At 36.6% G+C, this 23,778-nt stretch overlaps 1 protein-coding gene across 1 annotated transcript; it reads right to left on the reverse strand.

Moving 5' to 3' along the window:
• Positions 1-19,424: 19,424 nt before the first annotated feature.
• Positions 19,425-22,188, reverse strand: LOC125649066 (uncharacterized). The gene is made up of 2 exons (XM_048876278.2): positions 22,093-22,188; positions 19,425-21,905 (listed from the first exon to the last, which is right to left on the reverse strand). The coding sequence occupies exons 1-2, from the start codon at positions 22,093-22,095 to the stop codon at positions 19,995-19,997; spliced, it is 1,914 nt and encodes a 637-aa protein (XP_048732235.2). The 5' UTR covers positions 22,096-22,188; the 3' UTR covers positions 19,425-19,994.
• Between the last annotated feature and the right edge of the window lie 1,590 nt (positions 22,189-23,778).

Consider the following 23,778-nt stretch of genomic DNA (forward strand, 5'->3'; position numbering starts at 1 on the left):
AAGTCAGTGAAATATCTCAGTAGTGATTTTTATTACCTTATATTTTTGAATTTAAAATTCCATAAACCAATATATGAAAAAAAGTGGTAAAATATTTTCAGAATATCTGACAATTGTGTTTGGAAAAATATTTATATATATCCAAAATAAAACACATACGAAATAAAAGTTGCAGAATTTAACTACAAATGATTACACTGTCTTTTATGTAATAATTCAAGTGTTAGTAAATGGAACAAATATGTTTCTTCCTTATGTGAATTTTGTCAAACTGTAGAAGACACTGAAGACCTTCTATTCACATGTAAACTTACAAGAAATGCATGGGAGAAAATTAGCACTTTTTTGAAATTTCATAAAAATTGGAAAAACATAGTATTGGGAATTTACTATGAAGAATTATATTAAATAACATGATTTCCTTTATTTCTTTCACAATCTATCAATACAAAATGAAATGTAAAGTTAACAATGTTAATATGTCTGAGGAAAACCTTCGAATGACACTGAAACACTGTCTTTTCATGCAAAACAATGTCCTAAGAAAAGCAAATAAAATTATAGATAATTTTTATTTAGATGCAAGTAACTCTCTTTAGGAAAAATATATTAATCTAAAGTTTTTAAGATAATAGAAAGCTACCCGGTGTATAGGGAGACAGTCCCTTAACACTTTGTTTACCTAAGGGCAATGTTGGACTGTAAATAAGGTGTGTCCTACATGCAGACATTGGTGGCTTTCGGATATATAACGACAAACTTGCAAGAGCTATTTTAGGGAAAAACAGAGTGCCAAAAGTGGAGTCAAATAAAGGATAAGAGCTATGCGTGAGGGAGATTTGATAATGCTTTAATATTTCATTTATATATAATGTCCATTACTTCATAGCTTTCTTATATCATTTATACATTAGATCAACTTATTTAGTACATTATCATATATATATGTTTGATTCTAATAATTTGTACTGCTTTCATATATGATTTATATCAGATATCATTTATAAACATATAATATGTATTAAATTACTTAGTAGCAATTTATTTAGAACATGATTTTCATAGTACACTATTTTATAGCATTCATATATCATTTACGTGTAATTATTGATTACGATATATCCTTGTAAACTCGAAATAATGGACACCACAGAGTCGTCCACTTCTGCTTCATACTTAGATATTTTATTGAAAGTAGACTTAACGGCAAACTGACAACTCAACTGTATGACAAACGGGATGATTTCAGCTTCTCCGTCGTCAACTTCCCATATTTATGTAGCAATATTCCATTATCACCTGCATATGGTGTTTATATATCTCAACTGATTCGAGTTTGTTCTGCGTATAGTCAGTTTTTAAATCGAGGTAAGCTACTGACAAGCAAGTTGATGGTACAGAGGTTTCAACAGTATCGATTGAAGTCAGCATTTCGCAAATTCTATGGTCGTTATAACGATCTAGTTCGTCAATACAACCTCGCATTGGATCAAATGCTGTCTGACGTGTTTCATACCGATTGTTAAGCCGTTCTTGGCACACTGATTTTGACTGCGGGTGGCTCCGTTTACCTGATCAGGATATAGGGCTCACGGCGGGTGTGACCGGTCAACAGGGGATGCTTACTCCTCCTAGGCACCTGATCCCACCTCTGGTGTGTCCAGGGGTCCGTGTTTGCCCAACTATCTATTTTGTATTGCTTATAGGAGTTATGAGATTGATCACTGTTCGTTATCTTCACCTTGCATTACAGTATGATTTGAATACTTTCATGAAAAATCTAATGTTCAATATTTGTTTTGTTATGTGAACATATATGTATTGCAAATAAAAGAGAGAAAAAATATAATTTTTTAAATGCTAAATGGAAGTAAACACTTATGGACATCATTCCTGGGAAATATTATTGTAATGTATGTGTCACGTTTTATTGTAATGGATGTGTCACGTTTTATTGTAATGTATGTGTCACGTTTTATTGTAATGTATGTCACGTTTTGTTGTAATGTATGTGTCACGTTTTATTGTAATGTATGTGTCACGTTTTGTTGTAATGTATGTGTCACGTTTTGTTGTAATGTATGTGTCACGTTTTATTGTCACGTAAGAGATAATGGTACACTTTACATATTTATTATTTTTACATCATTTCGTTTCCAATTATTACAAAAATAAATGCAATATAATTAAAACTCAGTCTTGTGATTGTCAATTTAATGGCACTGCGGTTGTTTCATTAGCTGTACACTTTGGGTCCAGTTGGAATGGTGGCTCCGTTTGGAATATTAATACGTTCCTCTGGCTCCCACTCTTACTTCTTACTTCTCCTTGATTTCTTTTGAAGCTAATTTAAAGGATCTATAAAATCAAGTTGCACATTTCAAGTATACATATTGTTATCTCACATTGCACATGTACCATAACCTAGTGCGCATATGTACGCATCACTACTACACTGTACATTTTTTGTACTACAACCACGATATATTGTATATACTCATATATGTACTTTTACTCTACTAATGACTTCATATAATCAATACTCAGTATATACATATACTTGCGCATGTACTCTACTTACTACACAATACACATACTGGTGTATGATAATTGACAATGTTTTTTTCCCCACATTGTTAGTAATACTCGTCACTTTACGTGTGTACTCATGAGAGTTTTACACATACTCTATACTTAAAAACTATACACAGTACTTGCAAAATTAACAATATGCAAATTTGAACCAACTTTACACAACAAGGTCAACAATAAGCTGCAAGTGAAGAAATTTGGGAGTTTTATAAATAAACTGAAATGAAATTAATATCAATAATGAAGTAGATAAGCTTACCTCTTGACTTAATTCCTTCTCTCCTCGTGGAGAATAGGGCCATGAACAAGTCCTCTCCATTTACTTCTATCCTGGGCTGATCTTGCTGCCTCTGTCCATGACCCAAAATCTAGTTCTTTCATCTCTCTTTCTATTGTTCTTCTCCACGTTTCCTTCGGTCTTCCTCTCTTTATTTTTCCTTCTGGTGTCCAACTAAGGGCTACATATGGGTGTGTTCTTGTATCCATCCGTAGCACATGTCCAATCCACTGCCATCTGCGTGATTTTATCGTAGTGCTGATCTTTGCCACTCCTGCTATCTCTCTAACTGCTACATTTGATATTTTCATTGGCCAGTATATCTTTAAGATTTTCCTAAGACATTTGTGCTGGAAGGTATCTACAAGTTTTTCATCCCCTTTTGTCATTTTCCAGGTCTCGCTGCCATACAATAACACAGCTATTACATTTGAGCTGAAGAGCATCATTTTTGTTTTTCTGTTGAGTTGGTTATTGCTCCAGATCTTGTGTAGCTTATGGAATGCTACTCTTGCATGGCCAATTCTTCTTCTTATATCTTCATTAGTACCTCCTGTCTTGCTTACTGTTGCTCCGAGGTAAATGAACTCATCCACATCGTTTATGTTGTTCCCGTTGATGGTTATTGGTGTGTTGTTTGCAGCATTTAGACGCATAACTTTGGTTTTTCCTGCATTGATTTTTAATCCTGTTCTTGCTACGTATCTGTTTAGAGAGTTCAGTTTTTGTTGCTTTTGATCTTTGCTGCTGCTGGTAAGCTTACCTCAGAAGTGCTATAATGGAACCTGCCTGAAGCAATATGACAAACTGAATATCTAACAATGTTAAGAATTTCGAGTTACTTGACGTCCGTTAGTCGTGTCTGCTACGCCCAAACTGACCAAAGCAAACCAGTTCGAATACTAGGATTTAAAAATAGACCTTGCTTAGTCGGCAATTTCAAACCTGATTTAAACGTATGGGTGAAAGTTTGGGATAAAATTTATCTATTTACCTAGACACAGATTTGGTTATGAATGAACGGAAAGCAGTTTGGACTTTAAATGTGACAGTATGCTGATAAGATTAAATTTTTATAGGTCATCAAACACAATAACGTATAAACATGTTTGACGTCAATTGATTTCTGCAAATAGCGTAACGTCAAAATCACTCTTCTGGAGCAGGACAGGTCTGGTCTTGTGCAGATGGTCTGACAAAGCGATAAAGATACGTGTATCTCTATCTCTTCTCTGTAAGGCTGGTAAATCATTCACTGATGAAGCTGAAGTTTGGTTTCTTCCGAGTCAGCACGGCGTTTCACAAATACGTGTCCTGGAGCATGAACACTAAATCTAAAGTGTTGATACTGTTGGATTCCTTGTAAAATATATCACGAATGGATTCTATATGCCTTAACATTAAAAGTAATAAATATTTGATGATTAAGAAATCACTTTTAAGAATTACGTGGTTTTTAAAAAAGAATATAGCTATCTTTTGTTCCTTTTCGTTTTCTATTTTCTGATTAAATAAAAAATGAACCTTGATTGCTTTAAATCTTCCAATTCCTCCAGACCCAAGCATCATCTGAGAAGCAAACAGCTTTGTTGGACTTGGATGACAGCTCTATGACATCAATGATATTCAAAATAAACAATTCTGTTTAATTGAATTCATCATACAATGTATTTTTAACTAAATATTTATTACCAATTGTTTCATTTTCATCCATCATGTAGTTCAGTTGCATGGACAGTCCATCAAGCCTTACACCAAAGAGGTGGATTTTCCTTGGGGTTGTAAAGTATAGCTGTTCAATTTCCCTTGCATGGTGGGGTAGAATATAGGACTGGGCAAAATCAAAAGTATAATTCTTTTAATTTTCTTTAATCTTGAAGATTGTTGTGGAATTGGCCCAAGTGGACGGACATACCCTACCAAATCTTCCTTTGATGCCTCAACACACATCTTGTATGACTCTCTTTCTCGCCTTGCTTCTTCAATATGAAGTAGGTATGCTGTTGTTGCTTCCATTTTTCCTCTTCTGATCGTGCATCTTCAACCTTCTTTCTATGAGTCTCACATTTGAAGCAAACGTCATCTTTTGGAGTGCTGATTTTGATGTGAGGACATAGTTCCTTCCCGAGATCGTAATAAAAGCTGGCAAACCCACACATTTATCATGTGATGCTGCTTTGTATAGCTCATAGACATGTTTCTTTGAGTGTGAAGCTGGCAGGTATGTAGGTGGATCTTCATCTCTTCCTCGTGGTGCAGCAGGTTGTGGAAGACCGTAGTCATCTGCATAAGTAGTAATAAATGTTTTAACTCGTTTATATTCTTCAAAATCAAAAGCATTTGGGGGGTTTTCCCTCCAGCATTTCCATGACTGCGGGGTGTGATGGCATTGTTCAAAACATGTTTTGTAATGTTCTTCATCATGTCCTCACCAATATCAGAAATCATTCGAAATGCAGCAACACAAATTTCAGACACATTGAAACAATAATAAAACTGATGTCTCTTGATTTCATGTTGACTCTTTGTCGCTGTAGATCCGTTAACCTTGAGAGCTCCCATGATATAGATGTCCTTTTCACACTTGGAAAGTTCTCTTACATTCTGGATATAATCTACTAGTCTTTCAGTATAACCTTTCAAAACATTGGCGCATGCACATCCTGATGTTAGCTTCTCGATATCCTTTTCTGGTAGACGTGAGACCTCTTGAGCTACTGGTATATCATTACTGGTATCTAAGTCACTGTCAGTTGAATCTGGGTTTTCATCATCTAAATTGAGGGGTGCGACAGGATTTTTTCCAAAGTGTTCCTCTTGTAATCTGTTTAATTCCTGTAACGATGTGTGTGTGTGTATATATATATATATATATATACATGTATATATATATATATATATATATATATATATATATATATATATATATAATAGTTACTTTTCGCAATGATCGGTAAAAGTACAGGTAAAAAATAAAAAAGATACACGAAGACGTTTAGTAAAGCTTTAGCGCTTTCATTTCAAATCTTCAGAATATTGTCTGCTCAATACGTTGAGAATCGTTTGCGTGAAAGACATAAATCTTTGTACACTGGTTCTACCTAACTGGTCATGATAGCTTAGTGGTAGAGTGTTTGCTTCGATCCTAAACTATATTGGTATCCCTGGCAACACCAAAGCAGACATAGAGACAAAATTGCACCGTGACATGATATTGCACACTTTAAAAATCCCTACATAAATTTAAAATATTTCATAAAACTATATGTAAATTTTCTTTGGCAAATTCATTGAGATTTCTGTGACACAAGTAAATAAACTTTAATTATTTTATTTAAAACAAAACAAACAAACCGTGTAACATAATAATGAAACGGCAGGACGAAGTGATTATTTCAAGAATAAGCATCGAACATTCAAAATTGACCAATTTTAACCTACTAATCAGAGAACTTAAACTTAAGGTGGGTCCTTAGTCCTGGAATTTTGGGGTTTAGGTAGCATTTTTTTGTTTGGAATCAATAAATTAACATTCAGAGTAATGAAAAAAGGCAAAACAGTTAAGGATTTCCATATTAATTTTCATTATAGACACTACAGAAGTCGTGTACCCCTATGTAGATTTTTATGAAATTCATTGGAAACAGTTATTTGTTGTTATTTTAAAATAAAAACAACAAAATATGTTTTGAATTGCATTTATTTATCGGGAAACATGTCAATAACTAAAACACATGTCATTTTCAATATGTTTATCAAGTTTTAGAATGATATGTGCAAAATTATTGAATTAGCATTATTCTCCAAACTGTTAAAAAACAAACAAATGGGGACGCATTTTCCTTATTGTATGGTTTACATATCATTTTTTCTGTTTATATTAGTAAAATGTACATCTGTTATATTTATTTATGAAAAATAAAAATCCATACCTTTCCTTAATAATTTCAAATCTATAGCTTCCAGAGTATGTATACCCCCATAAAAAAAACGAAGTCTGGCACCATACAGTTGAGCTATTCAAAATCACTCGGGATTAAAATTTTATGTTATTTCATGAAAAGACACAGATAATGATTCCTTATCACCTTGGTAAAATGTTTGTCAAAAATAAAGGAAATCTATCGCATAATGAACTTGATAAAATAATTTAATGAAAACAGAGTTATTGTCCTTGGATTCAATATTTTGAAAATATCATTGACTTTTCAAATATAACTAAGACTTTTGAAATATTTTATGGCTAACAAGATTTTTTACAATAACTATTGAAAAAGGCTCCAACAAAATTTATGTTCCTGTCATTAAATCATTGACTTTGCAAAATCCTATGACGTCACAGGAGTGTGGAACTACGTTAAGCCTGTATGTGTATCCTGTGACTATCTATTAACTATATTTCACATTCATATAGATGTAGTGATTTTACGGCCATACGGGATAAACTTTTTGGTAATGTGTAGTCAATGCAAGAGCTTTTTTTTTTTTTTTTTTTTTTTTTTTTTTTTTTTTTACAAATAGTGACAATCATTTTATTTTACAATATTTACAAGAATGCGATTTTTACAGAAAAAATTGAATAGTTTTATAACACAACTGATCATATACAGGAAATGATCTGTATTTTGACCTGTTTACGTATTTTAAACTTTTATGTCCGTCGGATGGAACGTTGAAGAGTGCCCCGTGTCAAGGATTACACCCCCGGCACTAAAAAAAAAACCGTTTTCCTAATTTTTGAAAAAGAGTAATCTCACTGGGGCTGTCAGGGAAACTCCAACACTCACAACCAAACTTTTTCAATTAGTTAACCGCAGTAAAATGGCTGAAAAATTGCCAAAACGGCGTAAAATCACGATCAATCAATCGAAACCGAGAGTTTGCGAGTGTGAGCCTCGCTCGTGTCATGGCCGCGTCAAATCTAAGACGTAAACATAGGTAGTGATTGCCCTATTGATTTTGAGGTCACAAGGTCAAGCCAAACTACTCTGGACTTCAAACTTCCACCAGAGTGCGTTTGCTCACAAACCAAACTCTTCCAGTTAGGTATTATGGGATAGCGATTTCTTAGGCCGCGTATACTGTGACGTCACTGTAGAATGACGAAAAACATGACGTCAAACGTAAACAACTTTCAAAACAAGAACGTAAACATTAAGTTCATTACTTTACACAATAATTTGAACAGAGTATCCCTACTTTTTAATGATCTTTCGATCATTTTATGTTTAAAATAAAGTCCATACTTTTATATTAATGTTCTTAATATCAATATCTTCAAACTTTTAACTACGAACTACTTCTTTAGTGTTATTTGCCTGCGTGATAATCGCGGACTCACAATATACAAATCTGTATATTGTACTGCGTCACATAGGAGAGGTCTATCCGTAGCTATGACGTCACAGTCTACTGCACTACGATTCGGCAAACTCCCCGTCGAGGCCTCATTACGTCACCTACGAATAGAAAATAAAAATAAACTGTTAGAAGTCCCCCTATTAAGGATTTAGAGTTCTGCAGGCACAAAGTCTCTGTTACTTAAAAAAATAATATATCAAACACAAGATGTTTAACTTGTTGACTAATAAGATCATGAATTGTCGTTGTTATATACATACCACACTCCTGTTGTAGGTACACACATACACTGTATTATGTGTAAATTTACATGTAAATGTGCGTTAATGACGTTTTGCTACCGGGGGGGGGGGGGGGGGCATAATATGTTGTACGGTGTGACTGTTGAGACGAGCAAAGCCCATTAACATCTTGCAACACGACTTATAGACATTTTATCCGCCTCTTCATTTAACGAGAGAAATATAACGCGGTGGATGTAAACAGTTATATTGTGACGTCATATTAGCTGCAATGTTTTTCCTTCTTCTCTCAAACCAAGCACACCGTGTACAATGCCACATGCGGGGACCGTGATCGGTGTAGCGCGGGGTTGTGATTTTGAAGCGACGAAAGTAGGTCGGTAAGTATTCGAAGTCTTATTGTGTTTAATTGAAATAAATCTAGATAGCCAAAAGTATTGCACGGAAGACAATAGTTATTGACAAGCTAGCACTAGGAATTGGGGAGTCCAGAACTCCTTCAAAATACTCAAACACTTCGACAATATACAGGTAGGGTAGGCGCCGGGTATATTTGTCGGTGTATTTAATGAGAAATCTTCATTCCTACTGCATAAAGTCCACGTTTTTTCAACCAGAAACATTCCCTTTGAATGGTAACTCAATATTCTTCTGAAGAAACCGACACAAAATCATGATATGCTGAGTATTTGACTGAAAATCCTGTGTGGCGTAGGGGGGTGAAAATCTTGTGGCGTAGGGGGACCGAGATTTCTTTTACTTTAGCAAAGTTCACATCTTCAGCATTGCATATAAATATTGTTTTGGTTCAAAATTATACAGAAAAGTCTTAAATCATTTTGTTTAAAGACAGGCATTAAAGGGTACACAAGTGAAATTACCATATGTGATTGACGGTTATCCATATGTTAAAGTTATTCATTTTTTGTAGAGTAAAATGGATAGCAGTTTCATTGACCACATAGAAGAAGTGGATTCTCAATCAACCCAGCAAGTACATATATGTCATGTATGCGGGAAGCATTATTCGACAAAATCAAACCTTACACGTCACCTAGAGTCGCATGCGGCGACATCAAATGAACTCTCTTGTGAACACTGTGGTAGAACGTTTACTTGTAAATACAACTTGGCGAGACACAAAAAGATCCATGATACACGCACTACTCTTTTGCTTTGTCCACATTGTGGAGAAAAGTACCATTCCAGAGAGTCGTTGGATTCACATATCAGATTTAAACATAAAGAATTGGGGAAAATATGCGAATCTTGTGAAAAAAGATTCAAAGACAGTTATGCTCTTAGGAGACACCTTAAATCACATGAAAGCACATGCATAAACGAAATGTGTTCAAAATGTAATGGGGTATTCAAACATTTGAAAAATCACTTGGCCAACTGTAGGGTAGAGAAAGTGAAAAGATTTAAATGCGACACATGCAATACATCTTTCTCGGAGAAAAGATACCTTGCTGTGCACATTAAGAGAAAGCACACCACTGATAAAAGATACGCATGTGCTTGTGGGAAAGACTTTGCCTACCAATTTTCCCTGAACAGGCATTCCAAAATGTGTAAATATGTTCAATCCCAGTGAATTGCATTGAAAGACCTTGATTCGAGATATTTCAAAGCTTTTTGGACATAACGAGTTATTCCCTGTAATAATGACATGTGTGTTATATTTCATTTGTCATGTCAAACGAGATATGTTTTATCAGTCACTTCTGTTATCAATACTTTTTAATTTGAATTTGTGATTCGATCTCAAGATGTAATTAATTAGCGTGACTCTATACATGTTACGTTACACATATCGCTTCATATGCATAATCCGTGACATGAATAGTTATATAAATATGTGATCTAACTCCAGACAGGAAAATCCATATTCATTTTAGAGGGAAACGGGTTCAAATACTTTAATTTCAGGAACGTTTGCAACAAAAGTCTAGTGAGTGAACCAATAACTCTAGTCATTGAATAGTTGTTTGTTTTTTTCTTTTGTACATTAATAAAACTGTTGTTTATAAAGATATTGTTATCAGTATATTTATTCAGTTATTTGAATTCCAAGTCTTTTTGTTGCGAGGATTTTCGACTCGTCCTTCCTATGCCACTGTCGAACAGGAAGTGCTCCCCGAGAGGGTGCCATTGGTTCTGCAATATTCCCAAACTTTATCTTTCTTTTCACCCTTTGGCGTTTGCAATCAAATACGTGATCTCTACAAATTTTTTTTAGAAGAAGCTTTAAAGACTAAATGTTATTCTTGTCAACTGATTTTGACATAGCTACAGAAACAAATTAAAAATGACACTCCGTAGAATTTTGATACCTGGGAACTATTTCATTTTCCATCGTAGAAAACGTTTTAGGATCTTCGTTCAGTATTACAGCTGTATTATTTTCTGCGTCATGCTCGGGATAAATTCCACTGGTTCTTGAAGTCCTCATAAGAAATCCTCTGAAAAGAATTCCAGATAAATTATACATATACATAAATACATGCACTTTTCCCGCAAATATAGAAAGTGGGGACCGGTAGTGAAGAGATGATAACTTACTTTTGTCACTTGCCTAAATTTCAAAATTCTAAATCGTGAGGGGGGGGGGGGGGGGGTCGATGAGAGAGAAGGGAGCATTCACCATTCAATCTCAATTTTTTTCCCCGAACTTTAACTTCTAAATTTCCGGGGGCGTGTATTCATTACACAACCTCAATTTTTCCTTAAAATTTAATTTCTTAAATCATTGGGGGGGGGGGGGGGGATCTCCCTTACATTTTTACCATTTTCACTACCACTAATAAGATGAAGGAGGGGCAATCACCCAACAATTTCTAATTACACATGTAAATACCTAGACCCCTATCACCTCCCCTGATTCTACGTCTGTAATGACACAAATATACTATTCACCAAACTATTTTCCTTTAACATAGCACGCAGTTTAATCTTACAGATATTTTATCAAAAGGTATCTTTGATTTTATGAATAAATAATACCTATTCGGATTCAACTTGCATGTCATAACTTCCACTACACTTGTCATCAGAACTGGAACATCTCGGGCCTTTATTGAGACTTGATTGTTCGAGTACATTGACTGTAGGATACCTACTGTAGTTTCGGCTGCCAAGCTACCAACTGATCGGATGTTGTATGATCCAACTATTGCAAACATTTGTAATTTAGTGTCTATATCCATTAAAATCCCCTCATAGGTGATTATTGGAATGCCTTTGATGTATCTACCAACGGGGGGGAAAATAGAAAAATCAACCCCATCCAATAACAAATACCTCATCTCAAGCAGATATTTAATCCGATCTAACGCACTTATTCCAGAGTCATCACTTGCAGCATACCAGTTTCTGATTATATGTGTCAAATTTGCTGCGTTTTCATACCCGTTTTGACGCATCCATTGCTCAACTTCCTCGCAAAAATTGGTCCTTGCGTTAGGAACACTCTGTTTATCAATTAAATCTTCGACTAAAGGTATTTTCAAAATTGTCTCATTTGATCTAGCGCAAGCTTTCCAAGCATCGGATGGAACTCCACATATACCTGTAGTGCAAGTACGCACGCGCAGGTGAGTGAAGTTATGAGAGCAGTCAATCCCTTTTGCCAACAAGTCACCAGTCTTCTCATTCACCTCAGGGTAGGAGAACCATAGTTCAATGGATTGTTCAACTCCTTGAATTTCTGTTGGGCATTGTATGGGTGCTTCATATTGCCACTTTCTCAAAACTGAAGGAAATGTATATGCAGTGTAAGCAGAACGCAAAACAGCTTTTGGATACTTTTTAGAAGCCATTACTTTTGCTGCAATTTTACTTAAAGATAGTGGAGATTTAAGTTTTACACGCGGCTTTGCCACCAGAGAATTGATGTCCATAGAACAAATCCCTAAAATATCACACATGTACTGAATTTTATTATCTTTTTTCCAAGACTTTTTAAAGAGTTGAAATTTCTTTTCAATACCCCCCTTCATTGATTCATACATAACATTAAGTTCTGGGTGCGAAAGGGATCCTATATATTCAAGTGTTGACAATCTATCAAGGATGATTTCGTTTGTTCCCTTTTCCCAATTCCGTCTGGTTTTCTCGTCCATTTTTAATGCATCAAGAATAGTTGCAGCTGACTGCAGAGATAAATCAAATTTTCGTTCAATTGCAATCTCATTTGGGTCCCCAACTACATTTTCTGTCTCTGTAACTTCCGTTTCACGATCCTCATCTTCAATTGATTGTTCATTCTCAACAAAAGTAGTAATGACTTCATCAAACAACTGGTCACAGTTAAGGTGGTTCTCAGATACAGAATAGTCTATGGCAGAACTATTTGTTGTAACTTCCTCTACGATGCGCAGGATGTGGTCATCATTCCTATTTCTCAATTCCTCCATAACAGATTCCGGTAACCAGTCTGAGGCTCTTTCAGCGGCAGAAATATCCGTGTTCACATTCAATTCAGACTCATCTGATACATTCCTAAACTTTCTACACCACAGCCTTTTGTCCATATTTGTTCGGACTTTCTGAGAAATGGCATTTCTACTGTATACAGAGAGTGATCCATTTGACTGTTTTTGCCAGTAAACATGATCAAGAGGCTCATTTTTGTCGTTCCTACAATTGATGCCAGTTAGATTTCTGATAAGATCCACCTTGCTCAAACCTTTAGTATTCACCCACGCATCCTTCTGTAACTGTACTAATGTGAGTGGGTTACCATTGCTATCACGATGCATCAACGATATCCATTGTCCATCTGTGTAAAAACCCACAACATGAATTCCCTTTTCATGACATTTCTCTAACACATGCTCAGTAGCATCTCTCATTTCCTTTCCTGACAATTTGTAGTCTTTAAGTCCATATGCTATGGGAAGAGAGCAGGGTATTTCTAAAGATGAATTTCTGTCTTTGTTCGTTAAAACCCACACCATGACTTCAGTTGCTTTCCTTCTCGTTAGATGATAACCAGTTGCAATTACAGCCTTTGCACGATTTGCAGACGCAATGATATCGTCAAAAGAACACTCATTTTCTGTTCTGTCTCTTGGACACGCGTTCACAAATGGGGAACTGGGAGTAAGTCTGCCAGATAGCCTACTGTCAATCATATGAAGTGATGGTAACTCGCACAGAAATTCAACTTTGGTCTTGACAAAAGTAGATAAAAGTTCTTTGAATGATTTTAATTGTGGCCTACTTCTAGTAGGCTTTATAATATCTCGTTGGTCATATAACTCAGTAGCTTCTCTCCAGATTCTATCCCACAGGATTTGGTCAAAGTGAACTTTGTGAAATGTTGTGCTCTCACTAGAGTATGAAACATATATAAGAATATCAGTCTCCAGAACAAACATTTCAGCCAAACACTGAGCAACATAATATTCCGGTAGAGAATAATGTACTGGTAATTGTCTTTCTGAGGGAAAAGGGCATTTTATTTCTACGGCCGCTACTGCTTTCTCAAGTTTGGCCGAACCATCTAGATCTAAATCCAGTTTGCGAATGCTGCCATCTGGTGAAACTTCTCCAAGAACATCAAAGTTTTGTCCAGGTAAAACGTAACACCCCTCCTCAACAAAATGATATCTGGGAAAAAAAATGGGGAGAAATCTACCAACTAACGTAGCAATGGCATGTATTTCTTTTTCTGTACCATATTTGAGGCGATCATGCACAGCCTGGGGAAACGATTGTTCTGTTTTTTCAATGAAATTTTCATGTCTCTTTCGTTCCTTCAATCCTCGTAGTCCAATCGCTGAATGTAAGCTGCTACCTGTGACCCTTGCCTGCTTTCTTAACGAATGCCACACTACAGATCTCTGTTTAATGTATCTTGGTTCTAAAAAAGTTGTCTCCTCTACTTCCAATAATGTGAGCATGTTATGTTGATAAGATCTGTCTAGCTCATCGGAATCTTCGTATAGGGACACTGCTTTTTCTAGTTTGCTTATGAAGACGCCAAATGCTGAAATGATATTCAACGAATTCCGAATGAATTCTTTGAGCTGAAACAGTGAAGCTTGTAGGGCACTGATAACATACACATATCTGGATTCACGCCAACTGTCACCTGCTACATTCATAATTTTTTTCAGACCAAACTCCTGTCTCGACATCAATAATCGACTTTCTTGAATTCTGTATGATAATGTGCCAATAATTGATCCCATTGTAGTCGTTAGTACTTGGCAATCGACAGAATGTAAGTTCGTGCCTCGACTGTTGTTATCATTAAGACTCATGAGACCAATCAGGGAGTCTAATGTACCCTTTTCTTGTCCATAATGCATCTGCTTTTGCATCAGAGGCATCCCACTCTCGAATCCAAACATGTCCACATCACCACCATTTCTATCTACACCAGCTGTGACCTTTTTAGCGTCGGCGCATAATATGAAGATATTTTCGTTACTTTTCCCAAGGGTATCGAGAATGGGGTCTATAGTACCTGGCTGTATTGTACTTGGGATCTCAAACTCACCTATGTTAAATGCCGATAAGGTTTGAATGCTTGGTACGGCGAAATTGATATTGGCACATTCTGGGGACAATGTACCCGTCGTTGCAAAATGATTCACTTGACCAACATTTCTTGGGCCACCCATGTAATAAAGGAACTTGGCATGAAATAATCTGTAACCAGTTTTCCAAAAACGTTTTGTTTCATGGAAATATCTCATCTCAGATGTATTTTGCTTGGAATAGAACCGAGCCGTTTCCAAAAACAAAAGGAAATAATAAATTGTTGAGTGGAAATTTGCCTTCCTCAACTAATGTCAGAAAAGAAATAAAATCGTAGTTCAGGCCCAATGCTTCCAGTTTCTGGGCAACACTGTCTATAAGGTGGTGTAATTTTGAGCATCGTGGTACTCTTGGATTAGCTTTAAATGGAGAGCAGGATTTGGGATAAGGTGAAAAAATTCGTTGACGTTTCGGTGTTACATTTCCTAAGGGAGATTTTCGCTTAATAGTTAATGAAGAATGTTTTGATCTTTTCGGAGTAACGTTTAGTGGTGTTTCTAAATTCCTCTTTTTTGCCAATATTATTCGTTTGGGTTTATTTAACCACAGATTGCTCTTTTTTCTGGTCATTTCACTATCTGAAATAATTAAGAATCCATGTCAGTTTCATTAAGGTATGAAACAATGTTTTAATCATGTGGTGTCGTGGTAATATTTTTAGAGAATAGTTTTTAATGAACATTTAATGATATACAATGTCAAAGGCACTTCATTATAGGGTTACTGTACAAATACCGGAGTAGCCTTAAACAAGTTTGAATTTGACATTTATATGTTCGCTGTGCTCAAGATGTGGATTTTGACAAGAAACTTTGCTAAAGTAAAAGAAATCTCGGTCCCCCTACGCCACAAGATTTTCACCCCCCTACGCCACACAGGATTTTCAGTCAAATACTCAGCATATCATGATTTTGTGTCGGTTTCTTCAGAAGAATATTGAGTTACCATTCAAAGGGAATGTTTCTGGTTGAAAAAACGTGGACTTTATGCAGTAGGAATGAAGATTTCTCATTAAATACACCGACAAATATACCCGGCGCCTACCCTACCTGTATATTGTCGAAGTGTTTGAGTATTTTGAAGGAGTTCTGGACTCCCCAATTCCTAGTGCTAGCTTGTCAATAACTATTGTCTTCCGTGCAATACTTTTGGCTATCTAGATTTATTTCAATTAAACACAATAAGACTTCGAATACTTACCGACCTACTTTCGTCGCTTCAAAATCACAACCCCGCGCTACACCGATCACGGTCCTCGCATGTGGCATTGTACACGGTGAAGCAAAAACAAAACGTTTGAAGCTATAAGAAAGCTTATCTGGAATTTAAAAACGTTTATGGTACTTTCTAAACAATCTAATTATTTTAATTACGTGTTTGTCCATGAAGTATACCGCAGTGACGGCGACTTTTTTCCAGAAGCATTATGGGTAATACTCATCTTTTTTCAGCTGATGAAGAGCAAATCACGTGACTCATATGTGTAATCATTGGAGCGAGCTCGTCGCGACGCGAGCTTCGCTCGCTATAAAGTACGTGTGTTCTTTCTATTCTCTACCCATAGGTGTCGCTGCTCGCTAACACATTTGTCAATGCCGACATTTCCAAATTCTTGTAAAATGCTTTGTAAATTCTTATACAGACGTTTAACTTCGCTAAAATCAATTTCTGATGCAGAATTTTAAGATAAAATTGTTTTACGGCTTGTCAATTCTCACAGTTTAGATTTTAATCATAATAAAGTATTTTCTTCCGATTTTTGGTGTTATCTTAGCTACATTAATCATTCTAATTCTTAAATTCCGTTCCGCGTTTTAGCAACACCCAGGATATATGCCCCGCCTTGCGGAGCACTAACTATCCTTAGAACCCTTTTTACTTGATAGAGATTGGACTCATGCCCACATTTTTGGCTCTGGTTACAGATATTCTAAATTTAAAGTCGATTCTTTTCAATATTGCATACGCATATATAATTTATGTTTCTAAAGATTTCTTGCTGTGATTTCTTTTAGTTGCAGTATGATTTTGTTAGTTTGAATGCTATTATCTAAAACTTATACGGTATCAATTTTGATGCACCAGATGCGCATTTCGACAAATAATGTCTCTTCAGTGATGCTCACCCGAAATTTTTGAAATCCGAAATAACATAAACTTGTAGGCCCTAAGAGCTATTTTAGGGAAAAACAGAGTACCAAAAACGTGGAGTCAAATTCGTCTAAGGATAAGAGCTATGCATGAGGGAGATAATCCTTAATTTTGAAATGAATTTCTAAATTTTATAACAGCAATTAAATATACATCCGTATTTTCAAGCTAGTAACGAAGTACTTAGCTACTGGGCTGTAGAGACCCTCGGGGACTAACAGTCCACCAGCAGAGGCCGCGACCCAGGGGTCATAATCTAAAACTTATACGGTACCAATTTTGATGCACCAGATGCGTATTATATGTCCCATTCAAGAATTTCCAGACATATAGAGATATCACCTGCCCTACGCGAAGTGCTACAATCTTTGACTTCAGAACTGTGAGGGCCCTTAATCGTGCCACAATGCAGTGAAAACGGTGTAAAGTTAAAGTAAGACCATAGGCGCCTGTGTCAAGGATATTGCACTATAACCTAGTATATGTAAACGATGGAGGAAATTTGAATCATTAAACATTTCTCGACGATCTATGGTGTCTCTTTTTACATTTTTATACCCCCCGCAACAAGTTGTGGGGAGTATAGTGGAATCGGGTTGTCCGTCTGTAGACGCAATGGTTTCCGGGCTCTAAAGCATTATCCTTTCCACCTACCATCACCATATCATATATATGGACTACCCATGGGATGAAGATGTTCCCTATCGATTTTGGGATCAAAGGTCAAGCGCACTGGACATCGAAGTAGCAATATGGTTTCCGGGCTCTAAAGCCTACAGTCACCATACCATACATATGGACTACCCATGAGATGAAGATGTTCCCTATCGATTTTGGGGTCAAAAGGTCAAAGGTCAAGCGCACTGGACATTGAAGTAGCAATATGGTTTCCGGACTCTAAAACACTATCCTTTCCACCTACAGTCACCATATCATACATATGGACTACCCATGGGAGATGTTCCCTATCGATTTTGGGGTCCAAAGGTCACGTGCGCTGGACATCGAAGTAGCAATATGGTTTCCATTTAAATTCTTTAACGGCTTTTTTCATCGCATGGAGATGCTGTGTTCCTAGATAATCCATTTCTCCCTACAAACGAGAATACCCAAGGTTTGTCATGCCATTTGTTTTTTACACTCAGAAAAGAGGTAGTTTATACCTATTACCAACACCCTTTGGGATATTGGGGTAAGCGGGGAATATTCTTAGTGAGCATTGCTCACAGTACATTTTGTGTTTTCTGTTTCAGGAAGCTTAACTGCATGTGTCATTACCACATAACACTAATCTATCCACGTTTTAAAAAATGTCCTATCTTATTGATTCATGATATATAACAAGGCTTGCAACTCAATCTTACCCTTTCCGTACCCCAAGAGAGATATTTGTCAATTAAAAGTTATTAACAATGCTTGCCAGCTGGATTCAGAGCCCAATTCACTTCCATTAATTCTTCTTTCATGATTAAAATCCTCTAGTAAGAGCTGTATATCCTTTTTATATTGTAGAATTTTTAATTCACAAAAAAAAAAAAAAAAAAAAAAAAAAAATTCTGTCGAGTCATCTCATTCAAATCTCTAATCACGATATTAATTAGGTTAGCCGTTTCGAGTTTTGTACTGTTTATGCACTTCCGTGATAAGAGATTTGAATGAGATGACTCGACAGAATTTTTTTAAAAATCAAAAATATAAAACGGATAGACAGCCATCATTAGAGGATTTTAATCATTAAAGAGGAATTACCGGGAGTAAAAGGGGGTCTGAAACCAGCTGGTAAGCATTGTAAACAACTTAATTGACAAATATCGCTCATGGAGTACGGAAAGGTGTAGATTGAGTATCAAGCCTTGTATTATAAATCAATGGCATAGGACACTTTTTCAAACGTGGATATCGATTGATTGAATATTGTTTTACGTCCCTCTCGAGAATATTTCACTCATATGGACACGTCACCACTGCCGGTGAAGACTGCAAAATTTAGGCCTATGCTCGGCGCTTATGGCCTTTGAGCAGGGAGGGATCTTTATTGTGCCACACCTGCTGCGACACGGGACCTCGGTTTTTGCGGTCTCATCCGAAGGACCGCCCTATTTAGTCGCCTCTTACGACAAGCAAGAGGTACTGAGGACCTATTCTAACTCGGATCCCCACGGGATCAACCATGGATAGATTAGTGTTCTGGGACACATGTAGCTAAGCTCCCTGATTCATAAAAGAAATGTACAAAGAAACACCATAGATCGGAGAGAAATATTTATTCGGGTCGAATTTTCTCCATTGTCTACATATATGTTATAGTGCAATATCTTTGACCCAGGCGCCTATGAGTACGCCTGAAAGTGACCCTTCTTCCTAAACAGTGTCAATCTCAGAATATACAGGAACTGCTATCAGATTACAGAATAAGGTAGTTAAACAGCAAGATTTGACTCCAAGATTGTTGTCTTGTTGATGAAAAGGTGACGATCAATCTCGTTAATACCATAAAGAATACAAAATTAACATCCCTACTGGTTTTTAATGCGATGTAAATAACATATTAATATGATGATTTTAACAGGCATTGATATGCGATACTAAAAGTATGAATTCGTCTAATTATATTTCAAATAAATTCTTTATACAACAATATCATTTCTTTGTTTAAGTGTCCTGCAATGAATTGGATATATAGCTGATATATATCTTTCTATTGTGGATATTTGTAAGCCAACCAGAAAAAGGGATGTCTCAAATATTAGAATGCATATTTTCCTATACAGTGTATATATGTTTAATCAAAAATATTATTCATATTAAATTCTATATATTCAGAGTTCTGTTTTCTTGCGAAGAGTTTCATCGATCCCGCCATCGTTTCCGGTGCTCTCGTCATCTCTGAAGCTGCGGCACGTTGGAAGATCGGGGAGATCTTTAACCTGATCCAGGGCTTCATATAACATGACCGCCATCCCTCCCATCATGTGACGGTCAATATGGCAATGCATAAACCATACTCCAGGATTGGTTGCATAGATTCGTATGATGGCATATCCGCCGACAGGCACCACTAAAGTGTCCTTTCGGACTGCATTGTTAAGGTTGATCCCTGGGATAATTTTATAGTCATTCCAGGAGGGATCTCTCCATTCAGCGTTGTTGCAATCGCTCTCAGCATTTGGTTTATCTTTGCTACATCGAATGTCTTCAGTTGGTATTAATTTATCTTTACCGGTATCTGGATCTTTTTCAATTTTTGGGAACTCCATTTTCAAAACTTCAAAGGTGTGTCCATGCATATGGATCGGATGATGCACAGATCCTCCTTTTCCGAGGTTGAGGAATATCATAATTATTTCGGATTCGTAAGGCAACGTTATGGCGTAAGTGCAAGCGCATGCCCCTTCATCCTTGCACTTATCACAATTTGTATCGACTTCATCATTTTGTGTGAGAGCTGATACGGTTGGCCATATAAACTTACGTCCATTTACAGACGGGCCTCCTACAAACGCAAAATTCAAAAAAAATTGTTTAGAGGATCCTGTTATCATATCAGTTGTTTCTGTAAAAGTGGAAACCAAGTTAGAGACTGGCACACATTTTCTTAGTGGTTGGTTTGGATAATTTTCAAACGGACAATTTAGAGTTATGTCGGATTTACTTATAGAATCATGACATTCTCTTCCAAACGGAGAAAATTTCCAACTGTTCTCTGGAGACTGGTAAGTGCCGGTAACCTTAATGATAGCTACGCCCTTGACATCATTCTTCTCTGTTAATTCAGAACCTGTCAGGATTTTCACTATCATTTCATAGGTGTCACTTTCAAGCATACATTGTAGATCGAGCTCAAAATCATACCGTTCGGCTGAGTAAATGATTATTTGATCAACGATTTTTGGGTCAACTTTAAAACCATCAGTTTCTTTGATAATCAATTTTAAACCAGGTACAGAGAACGAGAACGTGTCACCTGAACCTACATGAATCAATCGAAATCGGTGCTGTTGGTTTCTGTGTATGGTGAACTCTTCAAGCGGCGCGCCATTTTCTTTGAACTCTCCCCTTCCATTTATAAGTATGGATTTCTGGTCATCCCCGCTTCCCTTCAGATTTGCTTTCAGCTTGGCGACGGGGTCGTAAAGATGGTTCCACTCCTGTAACTGAATAACATGTTGTCTTGTTATATCGTCTTCCTCTCTGAGAACAATCAAGGCTCCAAATAGTCCTAAATCTCTCTGGTTGCCGACGTGGGAATGGTACCAAAACGTACCTCCAAAGCGGGGCTGAAATGTGTAATCGAATGACTGTCCAGGTGAAATAGGGCATTGTGTTACGTACGCGACACCATCCATTGCAGGCCATCCGAGTTGATCTATACCGTGCCAGTGGACGGTCACAGCCTCATTCATCAGTTTATTTTTAACAGTAATTGTCACCTTCTGATTTTGATTCAAGATTATAGTAGGCCCTGGCATCTTTCCATTGGCGGTCAACAAATTCGTGGTTGTCGAGTTCCATCCATCCGCAGTAATCACGTCCGATGTTGGCACTTCCTCGTCTCCGTCAACAGTAAAGAGGAAGCGGTCCTTAGCATAAACTGGCCCTTTTTGGGGGTCAATCATTGTGAAGGAGTAATCAATATCAAGGTTACCAATGCAGTGGTCATCGTTTTTATCGCACGTGAATCCTACCGCGATGCTTCCAATGGCAAAGACTACGAAATGAAATCCTGTAACCTAAGAAATATGAGATACAGAATTCAACAAATTCAAATACTGATTACTAAAACCAAAGCATTTCATACCTTATAGTTTTGCTTTATCATTACTATCTATGCTATTGTTTAAATGCTATATTATATAATTTAGACACCAAAAGAGGTGGAAGATCATAATATATTTTCGGTAGTAAAGAAAGGCTTACCATGCTCGCTAGTTTGCTGCCTTCTGGTATAAGTATATTGTCATCCAGTATTCTGCTTATAAAGCGATACCTACACAAGTGTATGCATCCTTTGTGTCACTGTGATTATGCGAAACGCCTTGCAATCGGAAAATATACATGCATCAGAAACGGAAAACCACTTCTTGTTTTTATTAACGTAATTCTAAATGTGCTCATTGTCAACGATATGTACCATCTGTGTTATATGAAGACACCATAAAAGAAATGTATTCTTACAGACCATCGTGATGCCTCAGTCAGTATATTAACTGGGGAGACTCTGGGTTCGATCCCAATCTGCGACGCACACTCGTCGTTAGATTAGGTAGCAATTACTCCTTCACCAAGTACCCTGCATTTACAATTCTTTCCAGTGATACCTTAAAAACAAGGCCCCGCTTCACGATAGGCGTTGGCGCGATAAAAAAACAACCCCAATTTACTTCCAAAGGCCGATAGTCCATTGGTGAAAATCATGGCACTTCAAAAAGGATGGCGAGGGTGTTGCTAAAAAGCGGAATGGAACGGAAAATATTGTATGCAATAATGTTCTAAGGAGATAAGCATTTTGTAAAATCAAAAGTCTTATTACTACCAAAGGAAGCAGAAATTACAAAAAGAACGAGAAGTCATCTACAGAATCGACCGTTTCATACTAATGCGTATGTATTTTAAACCCATTAACTTACCATGAATAATATGTATATACCGTGTGACCGTTGGACCGAGCGAAGCATAAAATGAGCATTGGCGTGTCCCAAGTGATAATGATAATTACGTTAAATACGGTAAATTATAATTCATTTAAAGAGACACTACAGCTCATTTTGCGCAAAAATCATGAAATGACAATTTTCCCATCGCTTTCTCAATTTTTGTTGCATTGTTGAAAGTATGAACTTTGCGAAAATAACACTTATCTAAAGTTAAAAATTATCGTTTTAACGTAAAAATTAATACTTTTTGATGGCCTATACACAAACTATCGAGTCTCCTCCTTTCAGTCTTCAGACGCATGCGCATAGACAGTAAACAGTGCAGCATGTCGTCCAGAGAGAGAAAGTGTAGTTGATAGATCTAGAATTTTGAAAGATTCTGTGAGAAAAGAGGTAAAAATAGCATGAGATAAAACTCATACGTGAAGTAAAATTTACCTTGGGATCAGTATGACTGTTGGAAAACACATGTAACTCAGTGGCGGATCTAGGATTTCCGAAGAGGGGTGTGAAAGTCAAAGATTAGCCAAAGTAATCGGCCATTCTGGTGCAAAATTTGGATTTTCATTCACAATCTGTGGGGTAAAAAGGGAGGGAGATCCTGGCCCCCTAAATCTGCCATTGAGGCTAGCTGCGAAGACACCACGTTTAAAAGTAAGTGCTATTTTTATCTGAACACGACACATGTTAGTTGTAAAAACAACGGTCAATGGGAACATGGAAGGTTTCTGTTGAAATAATGATTTGTAATTACTTATTATAAGGAGCAGGGAATAATCTTATACTTGAAAGGTGAGTGTGGACCCCCTTGAAGGGGAATTTAAATAATTTCCTACAGAACACCTTTGCTGTCATTCAAAACCACGTGATGTAAATAAGCATTCAAAAGTCCGAGTCAGCATGAAGAAACCTTTGAATTCCGAACGATCTTCAAAGCGCAGTTGAGAGT

The sequence above is a fragment of the Ostrea edulis genome, chromosome 5, assembly GCF_947568905.1.
Source record: "Ostrea edulis chromosome 5, xbOstEdul1.1, whole genome shotgun sequence".
Lineage (NCBI taxonomy): Eukaryota > Metazoa > Mollusca > Bivalvia > Ostreida > Ostreidae > Ostrea > Ostrea edulis.